This window comes from Crocodylus siamensis, chromosome 3 (genome assembly GCF_052110815.1).
Source record: "Crocodylus siamensis isolate JL-2025a chromosome 3, ASM5211081v1, whole genome shotgun sequence".
NCBI classification, from domain to species: Eukaryota; Metazoa; Chordata; order Crocodylia; family Crocodylidae; genus Crocodylus; species Crocodylus siamensis.
In genome coordinates this window covers 142,568,441-142,590,900 of record NC_143397.1, presented here as the reverse complement: position 1 = coordinate 142,590,900, position 22,460 = coordinate 142,568,441, and the positions used below count along the sequence as shown (strand labels likewise).

Genomic DNA, 22,460 nt, shown 5'->3' with positions numbered 1-22,460 from the left:
ATCCTATTGAATTTAACGAATAAATGAAGCGGGATTTGATTAATTTATCCCTGAAGTCCATTTATCTGGTTTGAGCCCAACACAATCAATTTCTCTCCAATTTACAAACAAAAATCAAGCCGATTGTTTTAATTAAAAAAGAAGCGTGTAAGGAGCATCTTAGGTGGGCGGAAATGTTTCCTTGGTAGCTCGAGATACCATATTTTAAAGCAGAAAGAGGGATCAATTGTGGGGGGAGACCTTGACCCAGTCCTGCAGTTCAGAGTCAGCATCAGACCCCCGTGGTACACTGGCAGAATATGACCCTCGTTTGCAGCAATGGGAAAGGGGACCCGAGGGCACCTCTTGGGTGTCTCCTCTGCTGTTTGTGGGGTTTTAGTTCGGCGCTTTCGACTTGCTGCTTTGACCTAGGGATGTGAAATACCCCTGTTGTAGATGTGGGTAGGGAGGACTCAACCTGCCAGGATGGGGAAGGATGAAGCTATCAGATATCCTGAGCACTGTGCACAGCCTTGACTCGCGTTAGGGAAATCGGATTCGACTCCTTCCCAAAGCAGGATTTTATGGCGCTTTTGTAACGCTCTTTAAAGGAGATTTTTTGGGGGGTGGGGTGCGGGAGGTGTATATTTGATGCTTTACTTTTAAACCTCCAAATGTATTTTTTTAACCAAAAAGACTGTCATCAAAACATGCATTTCATTTGATTTTTCAAAATACTAGACTGGATCGAAGACAAAAGCACCCCCTGCTTTGCCTCCAGACAGCGCTTTGAGGGTGGTGGTGGTGGGGGAGTTAACAAAAGAGAAATAATAAAAGACCGGGAAGAGATTATAGACTGATAGACTGACATTTCCAGGGAGCCTCGAAGGGTAAATGGAAAAAAGTGCAAGGCTTTTTTTTGTGGGGGTGGGGGGAGGCAACCGTCTTCCTAAAGGCTGGATCACTTCTCCATCAGCCCCTCTCGTCTTCCACTGGTCGTTTTGGTCGGCTTTAAACACACTGCGAAACCTGCACGGGCTTTAGTGAAGCGATTCTGTGCTTCTCGCTTTGAGATTGTACTGAAAGGTAAGACATTTTTCACCTCTCCCTGTTCACCTTGTGCAGACTGCTTCGTGGAAAGCAAGTTACGGGAGTGGTCAGCGCAGGAAACATGCAAACCCCACAGCGCCGCTTATTCCGATTCCCCCAGAGACTGTGGCTTTATATTTGACAGACTATTTGGTGATTTGCATGTATAATAAGTGCATATAACTATCTTCTACCTCCCAGTTGTTTCACCTCTTAGTTCTTCACCTTTACCACTTCGGTGGGAATTTTAATTGGCTCGGCAAAGCTGTTTGAAATCGTTAATTCTAGACTAAAAAATTCCCCTTCTTGGCTTGTTTTTGCTTTTTTCCCGATCATCCAGTAGTAAGCTTCCCCCTTCCCTCCCGCATTACCAGACTCACCCCACTACATGCTGGGAGAATGCGATTATATAGCTCTTTATAACTTAAATAAGAGGGGAAGGGGAGCTTCTCGCCCTGCCAAGTTCTCCTAAAAATGCAAACTTAAAACAGACAAAACCCAAAACAAAACAGTAGCAGTGGCAATCAACTTCATACAAAATAGCTTCTGCTTGTGCTAAAAAAAGGCCACGATAGGATTTCATTTCATCCCTGCGGTGGGGAGCATTGCATTGCACAGGACTTCCCTACGATGCGACCCTTTGCCACCCAGGTCTGCCTCACGCTTTCAGCCTTTCTTGCCGCATCGAACAGCAGCAAATGCCACGAGGGAGCCAGCCGAGCGATCGCAGGCTTGAAACGAGAGCTTTTGCGCTAGTCTGAGGTAGGCACGGGGGCTTGGAGAACATAGGTTCTCCTACCGGATCCCGAGTCCGTGACCAGTGCTGAACATCATACAGGGGGATGGAGGAGAGTGAAGAGCGAGGCAGCCCGTAGCCCAAGAGGCTGAGCCAGGCGCCCTTCCTGCCTCGTTAGTCCCCCCCCCTCCCCCCGGCTGCTGTCATCCTCCCCGGCACAAGGCGATGTCACACCCAGACAGCAGGGCGATGGGACTCTAATGTCGCACCCAGACAGCAGGCATGCCACAGACAGTATGCCACCTCTCTCTCTCTCTCTCTCTCTCATGTTTTGGCAACTTTTATTCGAGAGCACCGGCGCAGCCGCCTTTCTCGCGCACTCGCACGTGTGTACAGACACCCCACGCTGGGAGCGGAGGGGGCCAAACCAAGTCCCTTCTTGCTTCCCAGTCGCAGTGACTTTTTTTTTGGCCCCTCCACAGCCCAGGCAAAGCGGTGGGCGCGCAAAGAGCCCTCCATTCTTCTCTGCCAGGGAAACCAAGGGAACGGTTACAGAAAAATAAAAGAGCTGCAGCCCGTCATATCCCAACACGGCTTTAAGTTATAAATAATTTAATGAAGAGTCATTGTCCCCCCCCCCCCAGAGCAGAGGCTGCCGCCCTGGGGTGCGGGGGGGGGCACCTGTTGGCACAGTGATGCATTGATTTGAAGCATTAAAAACCCTCCAGCATCTCTTCCCCACCCCCCGCCCCCGCCTGCCCCGCACACAGCCACCCCCTTCCCCCCCGGAGGGCACAAAGGCATCGCGGCCACCAGAGCTGGTGCTTGCTCGGCGGGGGTGGAGGTGGGAGTCTCTTTCTCTCTCAATACGAGGCAGCGTTTTGGCCCCTCTTGAAGTCCGCCCCGCTCCTCTCCGGGGTCTTTATTTGGTGCCAAAATGCAGCTAAGGCACAGTCCGCCGTGCCCCCTGCGTCCGGCCGCGCTCAGGCCAGCAGCGGCTCTCGGGGGTAGGGCTGGTAGGAGGCCGGGCCGCCGGGCAGGCGGGCGGGGCAGCAGGCGGGCAGGCCGCCGGCGGGCAGGCCGCCGGCTTTGGCGGGCAGGAGCGGGGGCTCGTGCTCCAGCGCGGGGGCGTCGGGCCGGCAGTAGGGCAGCAGCTGCAGGGCGCCGCGGGAGTAGAGGGGATGCGGGTAGGGCAGCAGCGCGTAAGGGCCGGGCAGCGGCGCTGGCCACGGCCGCCCGGCGGGCTGGAAGGGCCGGCTCAGGATGCTCTCGATGGCGAAGGAGCTGGAGAACTTGGGCGAGGAGCCTCCGGCCCGCGCCGCCTCCTCCCCGGCGGGCGCGGGCTCCGGCGGGGCGGCGGGAGGCGGCCCCGCGGCCCCGCGGCTCAGGCGCTTGCGGCGGCGGCGGAAGACGCCGTCGGCGAAGGTGTACTCGCTGCTGGGGTTGAGCATCCAGTAGTTGTCCTTGCCCCAGGGCCGCGCCGGGTCGCGCAGCACCTTGACGAAGCAGTCGTTGAGGGACAGGTTGTGGCGCACGGAGTTGCGCCAGCCCGTGTAGGCGCCGCGGAAGAAGGGGAAGCGGCTCATCAGGTAGTCGTTGATCTCGGCCAGCGTGAGCCGCCCACCCGCCGAGTCGCGGATGGCCATGGCGATGAGCGCGATGTAGGAGTAGGGCGGCTTGGGCCGCCGCGTGTACGCCTTGCCCTTGCCGCCCTCCGCCGCCGCCTGCTGCAGCTGGCGCCGCTGCGTTCCAACCGCCGCCGCCGCCGCCGCCGCCGCCGCCTGCCCGCCCGGGCTGTGCGCCGCGCAGTCGCCGTCCGAGCCCAGCTCGCTCTCGGCCGCCAGCGGGGACGGCGCGATGCTGCCGCCGCCTTCCTGGTCCTCGTCCTGGACCGCCAGCCCCCCCGCCAGCTTCATGGCGCGGCCCCCGGGGGAGCGGGGCTGCCTCCCTGCCCCTGCCCCTGGGCAGCTGCACAGGGGCTTCACTCTCCCCTCCTCGGCCTTACACTCCTTTTGAGGAGGGGGAGGTTCACTTGGAGTATAAGGTAGAAGGGTGGGGGTCTTCCTTCTCTCCCCGCTCTCTTCAGAGGGACGCCCCGATTCCCTTCCCCACCCCACTGTGCTGTGGCTGCCCGCGGGATGGGGTGAGAGGGGCGCAGGTCGGTACAGGACGGAGGAGGAGGAGTAGCAATAATCGAGTCACTCAGTGCGCCTGGGCCGGGGTCCTCCAAGTTTGTCCTTCTGCTGGAGACGCTCCTAAGGTCCCTGCGCGCGGGTGCCCCGAGCCATGGGCCCCGCTGCGCTGCTCCGACCTGCTGCTTCCCCGGCGCCCGGGGGCTCTCAGCGGGCTCCTCACCGGGCTGTCACGCTTGTTAGGGTGACTGTCATTATCTCTCCCGCCGTGGCTCGCTCTCTCCCCACCACGTTCAGACCAGCCCATTATAACATTCAGGCAGCCGGGGAGAGGCGGAGCTAGGGCGAGGAGCTGGAAGCATGGTAGCAAAGGTGGGCACTCGCTAAGAAGTAGGAGTTGGCGGCATAATGAGGGGGGTGGCAATTAGGGCTTGTTAGAAACTCATTGCTTGCTACTTGTTTGCATCTTGCTCCTCTCCCCGCCCCTTGACTGCCAGGGGCCGCCTCTTTGCCTCCCTCCCATGCTCGGGTGTTTGCAAAGGAAGAAGCCAGGTTGGGACAGATTTGCATAGCAGGTTCCTCCTCCCAGGTGTAAAGGGCAGGCAGGATTGCAGGTGGCAGAGCGAAGCCGGGTGCAGGCGCCTGCTTTTCACAAGACTTCTCAGCACAGCGACAAGTTGTCATGGGACAGCTGAACAACCTGCTGGAATCCAGCGCAATCCTTCCAGCCCTATGAATGCCTGATGATGATTTAGGGGTGTTGGTCTAAGGACACAGACAAGCAAAGCTCTCTGGGTAAAAATCTGGGAACAAATACTTGGAAAAAATGAAATAGCTGGGAAAAAAGTTCTTTGCAAGCTTTCAGGCACAAACACCCTTGTTGAGGCATTGGGAGACTGCTGCTGTTATGTGTTCTCCAAAGTAGAAAAGAAGCTAAAGTATAATGATGATGATTTATGTAGCCTGACAAAGTTATTTCATCCTCTCCCTTACTACCACCCTCTGCCCTCCATCTCCTGGAACAGGTAAAAAGTGGAAAAGGTGCTCCCACGTGCTGCTGGGGGGGCGGGCAATGTTGTATTCAACAAAATTCTAACCTTAACTTCACACTTGCATAATGTGCAGAGACACCATGTCACATATCTTTTCATCTTTGCATACTGTCATTGTTGGTCTGCAAATAAAACCTTTGTATAGTTAAACAAGCTACTTTGCTTCAGTGCCTGGGCATATCCTCAAACTGTAGAATTTAGTATCCATTAGGACAGAAATGTAACAACACATTAGTAATTAAAGCATTCGTTAGTTTTATCTATAGATTTTTTTCTAGACAATCAAAGATTTGATTCCCTCCTACCCCCCAGTTTAGCACCATCAAGGTTGCTGTCATTTAGAAAACTTATCATGTTAACTTTAGTGTAACTTACATTCAGGAGGGCTACATGCTAAAGTGAGCAAGAGCCCCCCTGAAACCTGACTTCTGTACTGGGCCTCATCTTGCTTCCTTCTGAAGTCAGTCAAAAAATCTATTTTGAATTAAAGTCTGAAAGCAGACTCTAGTCTATGAAAATTCTGCATTTTTGGAGGTTTGCAAAAAAAGATGTTGGCAGATAGAAATTTTCAGGGATATGTTTATAAAAAAACCCAGTACAGTTGTTATATGTCTTATTTTATATACCGCCCCCCCAAGTTCTTTGTATTCTAGAGACACTGATAGTTTCATAACTTTCAACTAAAACCAAATTGTAAGATGAGGTGTATGGAGGGCTTGAACTCTGGGAAAAATTGACTGCTGAAAGTGCATAGTATTTAAAGGAATTGCATTGAAGTTAAAACGGCTGTTTTTCATGTGGCTGCTGAGGATTGTAAGAAAAATATGGAAGGATTCAGCTTTAAAAGACTGCATAGAAAGAGACACTTAGAAACTGTACTAGTTTCTCTTATAACACATCTCAATTAAGATTTATTTCTAGATGTGCACCTGAAGAAAGTCTCAAAATCTGCCAGTATTAAAAACTCCGCGGGTCTTTTTTTTGAACAATAGATGTTGAATAATGATGGGAACTTTTCCTTCTCATTAATTTTATTAATAGGATTGGTGTCTTTCTTCCTCAACTCTCATTTGACATAGTGTTAACTTAAAAAGTCAAAATATTAGAGATGGAAAGCCTCTCTTGGTTTCCTGCAGATTTTTTTTCATTGTCAAGCAACATGAGCTGAGACCCTTCAATAAATAGTTGACTTAACTTTTTTTTTTAACTGCTTATGTTTGTGTTAAGGGTATGGGAAAAAAGCTCCTATTGCTTCCAAAACTTGTATTTTCTAACATGATGCCAATGGTGAGGGTCGGTTTCTTCCTTTTCCTGCCTTTGTTATAAATGGCAATGGAGAAGCGATGATTTGGTAGCCTACCTTTGATGTTTATTTTATTACCTTTCCAGCATTTGTGTGGAAAATGTACACATTGCCTCTTATCTTTAGTCAAAGAACTTAAAAGTCATTCAAATGCTGTAGGTAAACATGTCAGACATAACAGAGACTTTTTCATGGCTGAGTTTCAAGAGCAGGAATGAACAGCAAAGCTGGTTTTGCAGGCTTTAAGAAGGGACAAGACTTCAGCTCACAGGCAAGTGCAGTTTCAAAGACAGTCTTCAATGGGTGGGAGACAGGGTCTGATTTTACACCTACTTTGACAGGGGTTCTAGGCCTCCATCCTGCAGACATTTAAGCAGAGGCATAATTTGACTGAAGAGAAATGACAGTGAAGCCTGTGGATTTGATGACTTGAGTAAACTTAGGCAGGAGTTTCTTTAGTGTTTGCAACATGAGGCTCAAATCTCTCAATCTCTCTTACTGACGGAACAGTGTTTGGGGCAATCCTAATACTACAATCATTAATCACCTTGGTAACCTGCACAGTGCAGCCCTTCAAGCATTTTCCTGCTATAGTTTAAAAAAATTCAGTATCGCCTTCAGGTTTATGAGATTAGCACAATTATCGGAAAAAAGCTGATTCCATTAAATAAACTTAACATCAAACACACTTTGATGTGCTGTATTATAGCAATACACGCAAAAAAACCCCCCTTTAATGAAACAAATCTAAATAAAGAGACAAATATTACTTTGTTCTACAGTGAAGATTGCTGCACCTCTTAAAGAACTGCAGGGATATATTTTTTTAATGGATGAAATTCCTCACTACAGCAGTATTCAAAGAAGAGGGAATGCAATTATATTTGCAAGTTCCATACCTGATTCTGCTACTTCCTAAGTCATCCTTCTGGAGTCAGTAAGGAGTTAGGCACTAGGTATTGCAAGTAAGAGTATTAGATTCAGGCACTTCCTCTGCAGTTTGCTTAAGCCTTTGAGAACAGGATTCTTTTAAAACAACTATTACTGGAGCTAATATTGCTATTAGATGGCTTAGTCAAGGATTGTACTTTCTGCCCAGTTTTTATCCAGCTGCACTGCCTCCGTGTTGGCTAAATAAACTATTTGCTTATATACCTTGGAATGCAGTTTACAAAAGCAGGGCGTGGCTCTCTCAAACATGAAGAGCAAGAATACCCTTTCCATCCTGCCCCACCTGTTTTATTGAGGTATACTGCATTTCCTTTCTGTACTGCCCAGTAATTGAATCTACCCCATTGTAATTAATTATTAGCTCAGAGAGGATGTATTTGCAGAATCTCATAAAGGTAGGTATCAGTTATCTCTCTCTCACATCTGGAGTAATCCTGTAAATGGCAGTAGACATATTTCTAGATCTGAGATGTCCAGTTCTCCAATAGAACTGAATGTGTCCCTTCCTCCCTTTCCAGGGACTTGCTAAGAGTAATGAAATCTGAGAGCACAATCCACCTGTCACTATGGACCAGTTCAAAGAGCTCTCTTTGGATGAGCTCCCCATAGAACAAGACACACCCGGCATAGACAAATGAATCAGTCTGTGAAGGTTGGCAAATCATGCCATAAACTAGTTCAAGGAAACACAGCTGGAGGTCAAACCATAGAAAAAATAAGCTGGTGGAAGTCCATATATACATGAAGAAAAAGGAAGACATTTAAATTAGCATGTGTGTCTGCACAGATCTCTCCACTCGGTCTAGGGAGTTACACTTTTTCTACAGTTTAAACATTTAAAATCTCCATAACTTTTAGGAAGAGTTCAGCAAGAAGCAAAGCTGAGTGAAATGCTAGTACTTCTATTTCAACTTTGTTTTCCCATTCATAAATTTAAGTGTTCCTCTAGACTGAAATTTTCCATGCTCAATACTACAATACATTACAAAAAAGTGTAAAGTTTCAGCAAAATCTCTTCTCCTATATCCTGGTTGGTGCCAGAACAGAACAAATAGATACTATTCTACCAACCCCCCACCAAACAAAACAACAACAAAAGAAAAAATAACCCCTCCAAACCAAAACTAAACAAACCCTCTCGCACCACACATGGACCTTAATGCTACTAAGACCCCTAATGCCATAATAATAATTCTTAGCTCTTATGTGGCACTTTCCCTCAAATAGATATCCAAGTTGGAAAATAACATTATCCCCATCCCAGTTGACAAGATGGAGGTATAGAGAGGGGAATTAATCTGATGGGGTGAAGTTACGTGTTACACCACATTTCACAGATGTAGTACTGTTTAAGACGGGTTATTTTATGTTAAGGGTTAATACCATTTCTTAGCTGCACAGCTCTCATTTGCCACTAGAGAGTGGGTAAACAGGAGTATGGAACCAGTATACCTGGGCTCCTTCCCTGATCTGGGTGGGGAGGTGTGCCTGGGAACAGTACATCCTGAGATGCTGGAGGACTTCAAATAGCTTGTTTTAGCTCCATGGAGAGCAGACTGAAGTTAACGTGAGTTACTTAGCATAGCCCAGAGTTAATCCTTGCCTACAGTGCATAACTTTGAGATGTTCCAAGGGCATGTAGTACAATTTAATGAGCTTTAATATGTGGATGCTCACATTTTAAGTGTCCTTATTACGGTCTAAATAAAAAATGTAATTTCAACCAAACAAACCAAGAACGGGACTGATAATAGCACCCAGCTTCCCAGAATCCATGTCTACGGTTCTATGAGTTGAGGCTGGGCCTCCTCAGTGGTGGCCACTGGGCAAGGGGCTGTCCAAAACTGAGAGACATTTTATATTGCAGGAAATTTACAGTTTAATTCTCCAGTTTTGGAACTGTATCTGAAACCTCATGGATTTTATTAGACTTGAAAGGGTCAGACTGAGTGAAGTGCTTTGCAAGCCTAAGACATGGTAAGACAGATGACTTGGAGGGGGAGTGTAGCTAAAGGTACTTACAAAATGCTTTGTGACCATATTAGCAACTGTTGACATAGCCCCTTCTTTTCCCAAACATAATAATAACCTAATTTCATATTGCTGCCATAATGAAGGCAAACTCCAGATGGGGAAGGAAGAGTGGCTTTACAGATCAATTCAAGAGTGAATTTCTTCCAAGAAAATGGCTATTGTGTGTTTGAGGCTGGTGTCATGATCAGGGCAGGATTCTCTTCTAGAGCACAGACTGTAGCTCAAGCAGTAATTATGAATATGATGCAGGAGGCATTTGTTGAGATTACACATCCTGTGATATGCAGCAGGACAGCTGAAATGATTTTGGTCTTAAAATCAGAGAGGACAATGTGAAAGAGAAGTTGAAACAAGTGGAAAAGAACAGGGAGTTGAAGGGCTTTGAAAATATAGCTGTAAAGCAACAGAAGTTTCTTGGTGCCAGTCCATGCAGACAACCTGTGGTGGGGGAGGGAGAGGAGAGGGAAGAGATTGATAAGCAAGTACAAAATCATGCTTGGTATGGCATACACTTCCACTAAACTTAGTTACGGTACTATTTCTGGAACTGTGGAATGACCAGTGCATTGTATTTGCAATACGTAAATACATGTGGTTTTGATCTGCTATTTCACAGTAAGATATCCTATCTTTACAAGTGTTAGGCTATGCAAATGTGGAGGTAAATATGAAGTCAGTACAGATATTTTGATCTTTTTTCTTTCCTTCCCAAAACAAAATTATATACTATATATAATAAATTATTATTATTATATATAATTCATATAGAAAATAATGGTACAGTACTATTTAAATAAGGTACAATATTTTTGTTAAAGTTCTGAACTCTAGGGGTGAACTTTACTGTGATAAAGAAAGCCTTCTGTTTCCCTTCATGTAATAAATGAGCTGTGCAGAAGGAGCTTATAGACAGGATGGGTTGGATTTTCCTAAATTGCATAGGGGTTGGTGCTTGGTGGTATTGCACAAAGATCATACCATTACTCTACACAGTAGAGCTGCATAAAATGTTAAACGCTGCTCTTCTTTATACAGGATTAAATAATCTTCATAGTCATTCTATTAATTCCTCCAGTAAACTAGTGGGAAATTTTAGGCTAGGTTCTGTTCTGTTTTGTTGGAGTCTAAACAATCTTGAAAGTGCCAGCAAAGGGAAATTATTTGAAGAAATGAGTGGCGATACAGAAAATTATCTGCAAGAAGTACTCATTTGGGGAAAAAAAAAACTAGCACCAGGGCTAAGACTGTGCCAGGCTTAAGTACACTTTAGGGACCTGGACAGACTAAGGGAACATTGGGCTCTAGGTCAGGGGTACTCAACCCCCACCCTGTGGGCCAAATCTGGCATGTGGAGCCATAGCATCCAGTTCACAGGGCTTTCCACAGGTTGGGAAACTTGGTGGCTGGGGAGCAGCCAACCCTTAACACTGCCAACCCTTCTCTACTGCCAAATTCCCAAGCCCTGCATGAGAGGTTTAGGACAGGGCTACATCCATTCCCCTGTGGCCAGAGTAGGGATGGGCCACACCCCCTCCCCAGTGTGGCTGAATCAGGTCTAAGCTGTCTCTTGTCCTCTTCTGCACAGCCAGATTGGGCCCAGCTACTCCTGTCAAATTGGGATCTGGCCTGCAGATGGACTGGGCACTTACCCATCTGGCCAGTGAGACAAAGCAAGGCTGAGCATCTGTTAGGGTGCTGGTTTCTGGATAGTATTAGCTGAGACTATCTAAAGAAGAGCTGTTTGCTGGATGGGGGAAGGAAACTACAGTTGATCTTTCAGCAGGTTGGTAGCTTTCCTGCTTCCTGGACCTCTGTTTTGGATTTAGAAAGGTCTGAGGGGGTAGGATTTAGACCCTCTTTCCCAAACCAAAGAGAACCATCTGTGTGGGGAGAGAACCCTATCTTGAGGTAGCAGCAACCTGAGTACCCATCTTCAGGGCATGAAAGTAAGAAACATAACTTCTTCCTTTTTTTGATGCAAGGAACAAATATTACCCAACCTCAAACTGAAAATCTGCCAGCACACCCATTCCCTCCTTTCTTGTTCTGTTCCCTCTGCTGTGTCCACCCCTTCAACTACTCTTTCTTCCCTCCTTGTTCATTATTGCCTTGCATCCATCACCACCTCTCTCCCCACCCTCCCCCTATCATACACAAGCATGAACCTTGATCTGGAGAAGTTATTTGTTTCACAAGAAGATAAAGAGTAGCAAGGAGGACCTCCCAAGTTCTGATGCCCTTCTTAGCTTATTCTATGGCAGCAGTAGCATCTGTGGAAAACTTCTCCATATTGAAGTTTGTCTGCTCTTTTACAGCCTAGATTCTGGCTTCATTGCTTATGAATGTCATCAATCATCATACATATGATCTCAGCAGTATTCCTACCCAGAGCAAATGGGTTGGATTCAATGAGCTTTTGAGGTCCCTTCCAGCCCTTAATTTCTATGATTCCATGATCTCCATATATTCTTAAAGTGACTCCAGAAATGGGGTGGTTTTGTGCTGCTCTTCAGCTGAGGGAAGAAAATACCATGTCATAAATTTGGAGGGCCAGATGCTAGGCTGGAATAAATCAGCACAGCTGTGATGAAGTTAGTAGAGCTGCATCAATCCACACTAGCTGAAGATCTGGCCTTGACTTTGTAGATGAGTCTTCAAGGGATTAGGTGAGATGGGATCTAGTGTAAGTGAGAAGAAACAATACTAATTTAACATTGTTATGGCCTCTTTCTTCTAATGATTGAACATACTTTCCAGATGTGATGTTGCTATCTCCATTTTTGCAAATGATAATGGAAAAGCTTACAGAATGTGTTTAAGTGCATGAAGCATGTCAGTGGCAGAGCTAGGAACTCTGGTCTTCTAGGCCAGTGGTCTCCAAACTTTTTTGATCGCGCACCCCTATCAGTTAAAAATTTTTGAGCATGCACCCCCCAATATATGTATATTTATTGGGGGCGCCACTAAGGGCACCACTGTCAACCCTTCTGCATTGTGGAACTCCCACTCTTCCCTCAGGATACCTTGCGTACCGTATGTGACATGTGACCGTCTGACATATGGACGGAGTGAGGGCGCCAGTGTCAATCCATATATTAAATATTAGTAAAGCTTAATTTCTTTCTTATTTTTTTAGATAAAAAATAAATATGAATAGAAGTTCTAGTATTTTCTTCCTGCACCCCAATGGATTGTCTTGCGCACCCCACTTTGTAGGCCACTGTTCTAGGCTACTGTGCTTATCACTAGATCCATTGCCTCCACATACCATTACTTATAGTTGAATGTATTAATAATTAATCTCAGAGTGGATGATTTTGAAGCAAGTGTAAAATCAAACCATACACGTACATGCCTTGGTTTTAGTCATACCAGATTTGCATAGAGGGTGTGTTTAAATGATGTAGGCTGATAACGTCTTGCTAATTTAGATTACAGGAAGAATCAATACCTTATCAAAGCAAGTGACTATTACCCTCCACAAAAAATGCTGTAATATACTGTATGTCACTCAAACTTATTTGTATTAATTCAATAGCACTAATAAGCTGGCTGGATAAAAAGTTGTCCAGGTAACTGCTATTGTAGCAATTAGTCAGTTCCTATAAGCAGTTTAAGATTCTGTTTATTGATAATTTTACTCACAGTCACTTCACCTTGTTTGTTTTTAGTGTGTAAACATGTGGATGGGAGGAGACTCAAGTGAGTCATCAGAGTACTAAAAACACAGAATTTGAACCTAAAGTTAGGGTATTTGGCTCACTCCCATCTTCTTTAAGTGAAAAATAGGTGGCTTTACTCTACAGTGGTTTTTTCACAATTGCAAGTTAACCAACAGTTCAACAGTTGAACAAAGTTAAACAAAGACAAGTGAAAAGTGCTGCACCCGGGGCAGAAAGAACCACCGACACACTTACAGGCTGGGGGATTACCTTCTCAGCAGCACAGCAGTGGAAAGGGATCTTGGAGTCAACTATGACTCCAAGATGAACATGAGTCGTCAGTGTGATGAAGTGATCAACAAGGCTAACCGTACTTTATCATGCATTAGCAGATGCATGACGAATAGGTCCAGGGAGGTGATGCTTCCCCTCTATGCGGCACTGGTCAGGCTGCAGTCGGAGTACAGAGTCCAGTTTTGGGCACATTTCAAGAGGGATGTGGAGATTCTTGAGAGGGTTCAGAGGAGGGCCACTCATATGGTCATAGGCATGGGTGACTGGTGCCACCTTAGTTGGGGGGGGCATGTGCCCCCCAGCAACCACTCAGTGACTGGGGGTGGTCCGTGACAGGGCATGCACTGGTGCTCCCATGTGCCCCCTACACATCGCCACTGGTAAGAGGCCTGCAGGCAAGGCCCCACAAGGAGAGACTGAGGGACCTAGATGTCTTCAGCCTTCACAAGGGAAGGCTGAGAGGTGATCTTGTGGCTGCCTATAAATTCATCAGGGGTGGGCAGCAGGGAATAGGAGATGCTCTATCTACTAGGGCATCCCCTGGAGTAACTAGGAACAATGGCCACAAATTGACTGAGAGCAGATTTAGGTTAGATATTAAAAAGAATTTCTTCACAGTAAGGGTTGCCAGAATCTGGAATGGGCTTCCAAGGGAGGTGGTGCTCTCCCCTACCTTGGGGGTCTTCAAGAGGAGACTGGACAAGCACCTAGCTGGGGTCATCTGACCCCAGCACTCTTTCCTCTCCAGGGCAGGGAGTCGAACTCAATGGCCTACCGAGGTCCCTTCCAACCCTAACATCTATGAATCTATGACCAATAAAAGTGCTCATGAAATGATCTGGAATAGTACAAGGTGGTTTCGTCTACAATGCATATGAGTAGAAATTTGAAAATACATATCTAAGAATAGAAATACTGGAGGTAGGGTGAATGCATAGGGTAAAAGAAGATTATGATGGGACTGCATTTATGTTCAGACAGATGCATGCAATTGTGAGGAATCATTAAATAACTATTAGCCACACCTGCAGAGAGCCTCTGGCAATGCTGGCATAAACAGAATTTTAAGAACTGCCACGTGCTTTACATCATGCTTTTGCTAACAAGCAAGAGAAGTCCTAGGTATTAGCCCATGGCTGGCAAATAAAATATTATCCATTAATTAAAGTCAATTGACTGTCTCTTAGTATCTCTGACTTATGATGTCCAGTGTCACCAGCAGTTTTAGTTTGTGGAGCTAAGGGAAAGTTGTAGTAAGAACCTCCTGTAACGCAACAGCTATCTAATAGTAAGTGCTTTGGGGCTGTTGTTTACTATGTGTTTATACAGTGCCTAGCACACAGTGCCCTGACTTGTCTGAGGCCTTCTGATGCCATTGTGAGGGAATTCAAAGCTGCATGATTTTTTTTGAAACCTGGAACATTTTTTCTATCAACATTTTTTTTCCCTCCAAAACTGATTTTAATTTTATACAGGGAAAATGTAGCTCAAAACACTTCAGCTTTACTGTGGGAAAATCCTGAAATAAAGTATTTTGTTCCAAATTCTGTTTTTTTACAGTTTTTTAAAATTAAATTCAATGACATTAACAGAAATAAACAGAAAGAAATGAAAATAAATTCTTTTAAATTAAAAGAAATTAACCTTCATTTTGCTGATGACATTGATCTAATAGCTGGAACTGGGAAAGAGCTTAAGGAAATAAAAGAAAGGCTGCATAAGGCTACAAAGAGATATGGAATGGAAATTAGTGTAGCGAGGAAGAGCAAAGTAATGATAATGCATCAGTACCTTGGAGCAACCATCACAGAAGATGCTACATCAGCAAAAGAAGTAAAACCAAGAATAGCCATCACCATTGGACAATTAACAAAGCTGAAGAAAATCTGGACTAGCAGCAACAACACATGAAAACAAAACTCCACCTACTATATGATGTTGTAACTTCAACAACTCTTCATGGCTGTGGGACCTGGACAATCACTAGGGTACTGGAAGAGCAAACTGAGACCTCTGAAATGTGGTTCTAGGAAGATTTCTAGGCATACCCATGCTGCACATGGAACAAATTAATCTGTGAAAGATCAAATCAGACAAGAAGTCAGCAAATATGAACACTTACTTGAAATCATAAGAAAGATGTTGTGGTTTGGACATGTAACAAGAAGGCCTGGCACCCTTTCCAACATCATCCTGCAGGGTGCTGTGGACAGACGAAGAAGAAGAGGGAGACCTAGGACAAGCTGGACTACCAACAGAGACTGGATGGGCTTAAAACTGTGTGATTGTACAAGGATTGCAAAAGACTGGGAAGAATGGAGGAATGTTATTGCTACGTCAACGGTGCCCCAACAGTTAATGCAGATGACATTTAGAGCTGAGATGGAATTATTCTCTTTTTCTTTTTAAATATTAATCTGAACCAAGCAGTTCTTTTTTGGCATCACTCTGAAACTTTTCCTGGGAAACCTGAAATTTTTGACCAAAAGATTTCAAGCAGAGATTTTTGATTGAAGCTTCTTGGAAAATTGCAATGTTTCCTACCAGCTCTAACTTTAAACTTTATCTACTAAGCAGATTTCCCATTTTTTGCCAACTTTTAATGTCTGTGGAGAGGATGCATGTTACCTGTTCCAACAGATACGTCATTCTTCATTAAAGTAACCTGTGTTTTTGTGCTCTGGTAACTTGGGCCTAATCTTGCTCCTGTTGAAATGCATGAAAAAATTCCTAATCATGTCAGTGGAAGTAGGTTTGGTTCCAAATCCTGACATTTTTAAATCTGTATTTGATATGATTTTTTTCCACTGAAACCTGTATTTTCAACATATGTCCAAATCTGTCAGAAAAAATGGCTTAGTTCTTTCAAAATTATTCAGGTTCAAGATGGATAGACGTTTTGATTGCATTTGTTCAAGAGGCTTATGGCTGTTATTGATACGTGTTGGTTTGGCTGAGACAGTTCTGGATTCTGTAGTCCAGTCCCAGCCTGGCCACCCGCCTGCCTGATACACTTTGCTGCTATGCCTGCCCACCAGTCTCTGACCTGGGACTTCTGACTAAACATCCAGGATCCAGCTATGAAATCTGGGACTGTCCCAGTCAAACCAGAATGTACGGTCACCTTACTTACAGGTAAATGAGCCCTTCACACATTTTAATCCTCAAATACCATTTTAAGATATTCACATACTATTCTCTTCATTTCACATAGAAATAGGGAGGGCCAGATTCTGTAGCACATATCAGGCTCATAAATGGACTTGCATGCCTAAATGTGATTCTATTCTATCCTGACGGAGTTTCTGAAAAAGGTGGGTAGGTCCTCCTCCTTGTCCTTGCTGCCTGTAGCAGGCCATTGGAGCCAGAGGCTACAGCCCAGCTGTAGATGGTAATGCTAAGTACAGGCTGCTCAGGAGGACTGAGCCAGCTGAGGGAGATAATTAGCATCCACAGGAAGTTAAAAGGGAGAGAGGAGCTGCCAGGAAGTCAGACAGACAGAAGTTGAGAGAGAGTGGCCTAGCCAGTGGTTACAAAAGCAGACCAGGGACTCTCAGGGTCTAGGGAGAGACCCAGGGGCTGTGAGACCTGGAACAGCAGCATAACAGAGAGCTGAGTCACAGCCAGCCTGAAAGGAAACACTGCAGTGAGGAAGGAGCAGCAGTAAGCTGGAGGCACCTTCTCAGGGTCTGAACAGAACTCAGACCTGTGAGTTAACTCTTTATGGACTGTGTTCATGTTTGTGTTTAAAGACTGACTGATGTAGGAGGATGCCTGTGGGACAGGCGTGCCCTGGGAATAAAGGACGATATCATGTTTAAAGGTTTTGTGAGCTAAGGCATAACCCTGAACCTGCTACACTGTCTGCTTGTGCCTTATTCTTAAAAGTCAGATGACAGTATGTTACAAAAGTAGACGCATTAATGAATTTTAAGTGACTCGAAGAGGCTGGAATAGACTTACATTTATGCACCTGAGTCCACTTAGATGTCCAATAGATGGGTAGCACTATGCTGAGACACCACAGACTAATTTAAAAAATAGAAGCAATAGAGCTGTGTGAAAGCAGTGCTGCTCATAAGCTAGTACATTTTTCTGAAAAGCAGGGTATATTAGTCCATGTAAAGTGCTGCAGTACCATGCTCCTGGTTCAGGAGGTAGTATGCCATGTTCCACCTCAGGATTGCCTTGTGCTAAGTAATCCTACCCTATGGGACTTGCCTGAGATTGCATAGGAAGTCCATGGAGGGACCGGTTCTTGAACCTTCATGTCTTAGCTAAATGCCTTCACCACTGCACTGTCCTTCCTCTTTTTAATATGACTTGAACTCCCTCTATCCTTTACTTTGTACATCCTTGTCTGACTTACCTGCTCTCCTTATCACCTTGTTTTTTGCAGTTTCAGCAGATCAAAGGACTTGGAGTAGTTTAAACTCTGTATGCAGGCATAAAACTTCAGACTATGTAAAAAGGATTTTAAAACACCCAAATTTGTATAGGCAATGAGATGCAACAGAAAACTGGCCAGAGCAGGGGTCAGCAGTTTTTTTTTGGCAGAGTGCCAAAAACACCCACAACCTTGACTTGTAAGATGCTGGTGCACCAGGGACAGATGTTGGGGGAGCTGCGAGGCGCCAGATCCTTGTGGCAGCACAGCCTGGTCCCTTCCCTGCCATCCACCCCAAGGTATGCATGCCAAGCAAAATGCTTTCATGTACCACAGTCTGGCACCTGTGCTGAGGGTTTGCCTACCCCCTAGGTCAGAGGATAGGTTATGCCTATACTTCCTCCAGATTTTTGTATTGCTTTACATAGGCTTAGAGGTATGTATATGTAGACACTGGTTTGGAAATATGTATGCTACTTGTCTTTCTGTACTAATAGACCCTCATTAGCCTTTAGCTGCCTACTGCCTAGTGCACAGGCTGTACAAGGCTACAGTTTAACCATTATCTTTATTTATTAACATTTATTATGGTGGCACCTAAGGACCAATCAGAAATGGGGTTTCACTGTGCCAGGCAGTGCACTGATGCAGTGAATAGTCCCTGTTCCAAAGAGCTTGCAACCTAAATAGATGAGATTAATTGGGAAGGTGGATACTGTGCAAGAAGGGTAAATAACAGGGTACAATGTCTTTCTAGTCCCATATGTGTTTGGATTTATTTTGCATGATGCATGTAGTTAGAGGGGGTTAGGTAAGCTGGTGGGGGAGAGGGCCAGACAATGAAGGGATGAGGTGAAGAACTAGAGAAAAAAGGGTGAGAGGAGGTGTACAGTGTAGTTGATGTGAATAGACTATCAGAGAGGTCAAGAGCATGATCATTTGCTTCAGCCCTATCAGCACAGAGTCCAGTTGGAACTGGAGAAAGTCCTCTGAGGGCTTGTCTATGCTGTAGCTGCACTGTATCCTGGGGAACATGAGGCTAAACAAACTCATTCAGGTCTGCTGACTTTTTCCAAAGCTGGAAGCTTGCTGGGGAGACTTCTTTGGACTATCTCTTAGTGTCTGCTCTTGAGCCCTCAGTCTCAAGCCCAGAGCAGTCTGCCTTATGAACTAGCTGCTTTGGAGCTTGCCAGGGGACTTGGATGGGTGAGGCATGGGAAGGATATGCTCAGCTTTATTCTACCCAAGACCAGTCACTGCTGCAGGTAGACAAGTCCTGAAAGTCAAAAGGCTCTTGTGCTGGTTGCTTCTACAGTTGGAGTCTCTCTAGCTGACTCCTCTTTGTAGTTTTTTCCCCAAAGCCATTTGGCCAGAGCAAGGGAAGGGAGGTTCTGTCCAGATCCTTGTTTCCCCAGAATGCCTTAGGGAGGGGAGTCCTTCTCTTCACAGATAATAATTTTGTTGGGTATCAGATAATAATGTTGGTAGGTGTCAGTCAGCTTTTACTGTCTTTAATGATTGATGGTTGTTGGAGAACACTTCCCCCGCCCCTGCCACTTGAGTCAAAAGTCAAGAAACTCCAAAGTTGAGGCTGGACACTAGGACTCAGTGTTGTTTTCTTTCAGATTCAGGGCTCAGACTGGGGTGATGTGCAGCACACTGAGATATTGGCATCTCAAACTACTGTGTTAGGGTGTGAGCACCCCAACAAGCCTATCTGGTAAGTTTTTATAGGCCAGCCTCTATCGACAAGAAGGCCAGAGCTTGCCCAAGCACTTATTGGATAGATCTCAGCCTCTTTTTTTTTTTTTTTTAAATTGAAAGTCTGTAGCAGTTTTGTTTATAAAGAAACCCTAAGAAATGTGGACAGTGTTACCAAAGCAGAGGAAAAAATAGGTTTGAGGCGTGAATTCCCCATTCACTTTAGCAAGTTAACTCAAATGTCCAGTGTTCATAACTTATTCCACACCCATTTAACAGAAGTGAAGCAAGGTTATAGATCTGCACAGTCTGTTATGAGTGATACATAGCCCCTTTTGTTGCCACAAGCAGGCTTGGAAGATAACCCAATGTAATGATTTTTCCCAATTAGAAAGGAATGTAGCCTAAGGAGCTTAGCAGAGTCTTTAGGCGTATTCAGGCCTTGACCAAGGGGTGTTTTGAATGTCTGCACAATCTATGCTCAGTCACTTGGGCAGACAATTTTGTGGGCAAAACCTGGAAGAGAAGTACTACCTTCTCTTCTCCTCCTCTGACATTTATGTGCATTACAATTCAAGGCATGCCTTGGGCAGAAACTCCAATTTAAGGGAGCCAGAGAGTGCTAAAGATAATGCAAGTCTAACAGTCTTCTGTTGTTTTGTGACACTTTCAGCCACTTTTAGTTTTTAAAATTCATCAAACTGTCCCAAAAATTATACTTGGGGTTACTATAGATCCTTCTTGTATGGCTTGGAAAACTTGCTCCCCTACATTGTTAGTGACCATAAAAAAACCCACAAAGCTCAAGGATCCCCTTGGCCTCTATGATAGAAGCTTCTGAGGTAAGGTCTAAGGGGCAGACAGAGGACCTGATTTCTCTGATGCACAACATTGCTAGAGAGAGAGTGAGCATTAAAAATTACAGTGAGCAAGACTCAAGAATTTGTTATAAATGTCCAGGCTTTGTTGGATGCTCTGGTGAAGTGGGTTCAGGGACAGTTTCTGTTTGAGGCAGGGTTTTTCTATTGGAAATGGTCAGGCAGATGGGTTCTCACAGCTGCAGGCTCTGAGGGAAAGCAGATCTAGGAGATACAACATCTGCATTGCTGGAGTGCCTGAGGGGGTCTGTAAAAGGTAATCCCACTGAGTTTTGTAACAAAACTACTTGTCAGCATTTTAAAACTCCCCTTGGACACTGATTTGGAGATAGTGGTTTCACTGAAGGAAGCCTGATCTGGGAGGAAACCATTCATAGCCAAGTTTTCCACCAAAGAGAGAGTGCTCAAAGCTGCCAGAGAACTAGGAAAGCTGACATGGGGGTAAGCCTGGTGTTCCTATAATGGTATTTCCTGATCTTCCCCATGAGGTGGCTGAAAAGCCAGCAGAACTACAGGCCAGATGCAAGCAGCTGAGATGCTCCACAAAGTATCCTGTAGTTCAGAATCTGATTCACTGAGGGAAAATCTACAGTTTCTCTGACCTTAGGAAGCAGAAACCTTTATTCTATTGATACCATATGGAAAGGGCAAAGTTATGCATCTGGAGAGAGTGAATTCATGAGAAATTCTGAGTTGTACAAAGAAACCAAAAAAATCCCCAAAACAAAAGAAAAAGTAAGAGTTTTAGATTACCTGCTTATTAATGAATGTCTTACATAATTTTGTTAATCTTTGTCGTTATGTTGCAGAGTGGTAGGGAGCTTTCAGTTACAACTGCTCAAGCATTCCTGGTGGGCATAGTATGTCATATACTAAATTTACTGTTAGTAATTCTTGTACTTTATGCTTATTATGTTTTTCTTTTTTTCCTGTTTTCCTCTTTCCCCTCAAATGAGTGCTTTGGACTGTATGTGATCTCTAAATATATGGATGTCAATATTGCAAATTATGCTAGTATACAGGTAAATTGGTACATTTGATTTAAGGAACCTGGCACATTGCCAGTTGTGTATGAAGTTGAACATAGAAGACAGTCACTGTAAAAGGCCAGTCCTATTAAGTGTGTATCTTGGAATGTAAAGGGCCTCAATAGCCCTACTAAAAAGAGGAAAATAACACCAGCTGTCTGTCTTTTAAGAAAAGATAATGTTATTCCCCAAGAAACTCCATCTGTCAGTAAAGGAATCTAAAAAATTAGAGCATAGTTGGGTGGGGTTAATAATCTCTAGTGTGTGTAACAGTCACATGGAGTTTCTATTTTAGTGCATAAAAATTGTGCCCCTATTTCATTAACATAGCTGATGATACAGAGGGTAATTTGTTTTTGCAAATGTTACAATTATGGATTTCATTTTTACTTTAGGCTGTGTCTGTGGTCCCAATGCAGACAATCCAATATATTTATTTTATTTTATAATTTTTATTTTTTATTTTATTTTTGTAGAGCACTCTGAATTTGGGAAATACCTTTGGGGGGTGGGGAAGGAGTGAAGTGGGGGAAGGAAGCAGAACTGGAATGAATGTTTGGATCCTGTCCTGAATGGATCTTGTGTGGCTCTTTCCATGAAAGTTATTAAAAGTTAAGTAGATATTTGGCAAATAGTGAATCCATCAATAAGAGATTATAATTCCCCTCCCCACCAGTACCTCATTCAGTATATTCTAGAATTGACTACTTTTTAAATTTCTCAAAGCATAATTGACTCTGTGGTCAGTACCTCAATTGATCCTTTAGCTGTCTTGGACCATGCTGAGGTAGAACCTCAGCAGCCTCACAGATAGACCATCTGTAAATAATTACTGGTGTCTCAACACCTTCCTATTGAATGATTATAAATTTGGAGTTCAGTCAACCTACTGCTTCCTTTGCTTCAGTATTATGGGAAGCTGCTAAAGTCTTCTTATGAAGGTATAATAATATGATTTGCTTACAAAAAAGGAAAAATGGAATATAGAGGTAGATACTTTAATAAGAAAAATTAAGTCCTTGGATGAGGATTATGTCACAAATCCTTTGCCTGATAAACTATGCATTCTTACCAATCTGTGGTATGAATTGAATAAATTACTGTCTCAGAAGATGGAGTATACCTTATAGATTGCACCAAGATTGCTGGGAATTGGGGGAGCATGGAGGAAGGCTAAAGACCAGATCCAACCATAAAAATACACCAGGTATATAACACTCCCTGGGGAATATGC

At 44.6% G+C, this 22,460-nt stretch overlaps 1 protein-coding gene and 1 long non-coding RNA gene across 2 annotated transcripts in view; one reads left to right on the top strand and one right to left on the bottom strand.

The window, feature by feature from the left end:
- The first annotated feature begins 323 nt into the window (after positions 1 to 323).
- Positions 324 to 22,460, top strand: part of LOC149868927 (uncharacterized) — a 291,022-nt gene continuing 268,885 nt past the window's right edge. Inside the window, exon 1 of the long non-coding RNA XR_016441043.1 lies at positions 324 to 1,065. This is a non-coding gene — a long non-coding RNA (uncharacterized LOC149868927). The remainder of the gene's footprint in view (positions 1,066 to 22,460) is intronic.
- Positions 2,565 to 4,295, bottom strand: FOXQ1 (forkhead box Q1). The gene has a single exon (XM_090037288.1). It carries the CDS (start codon positions 3,718 to 3,720, stop codon positions 2,788 to 2,790), a length of 933 nt encoding a protein of 310 aa, XP_089893414.1. The 5' UTR covers positions 3,721 to 4,295; the 3' UTR covers positions 2,565 to 2,787.

Excerpts from the sequence above, each read along its gene's own strand:
- FOXQ1 (XM_090037288.1), bottom strand. The coding sequence starts at position 3,720 with ATGAAGCTGGCGGGGGGGCTGGCGGTCCAGGACGAGGACCAGGAAGGC.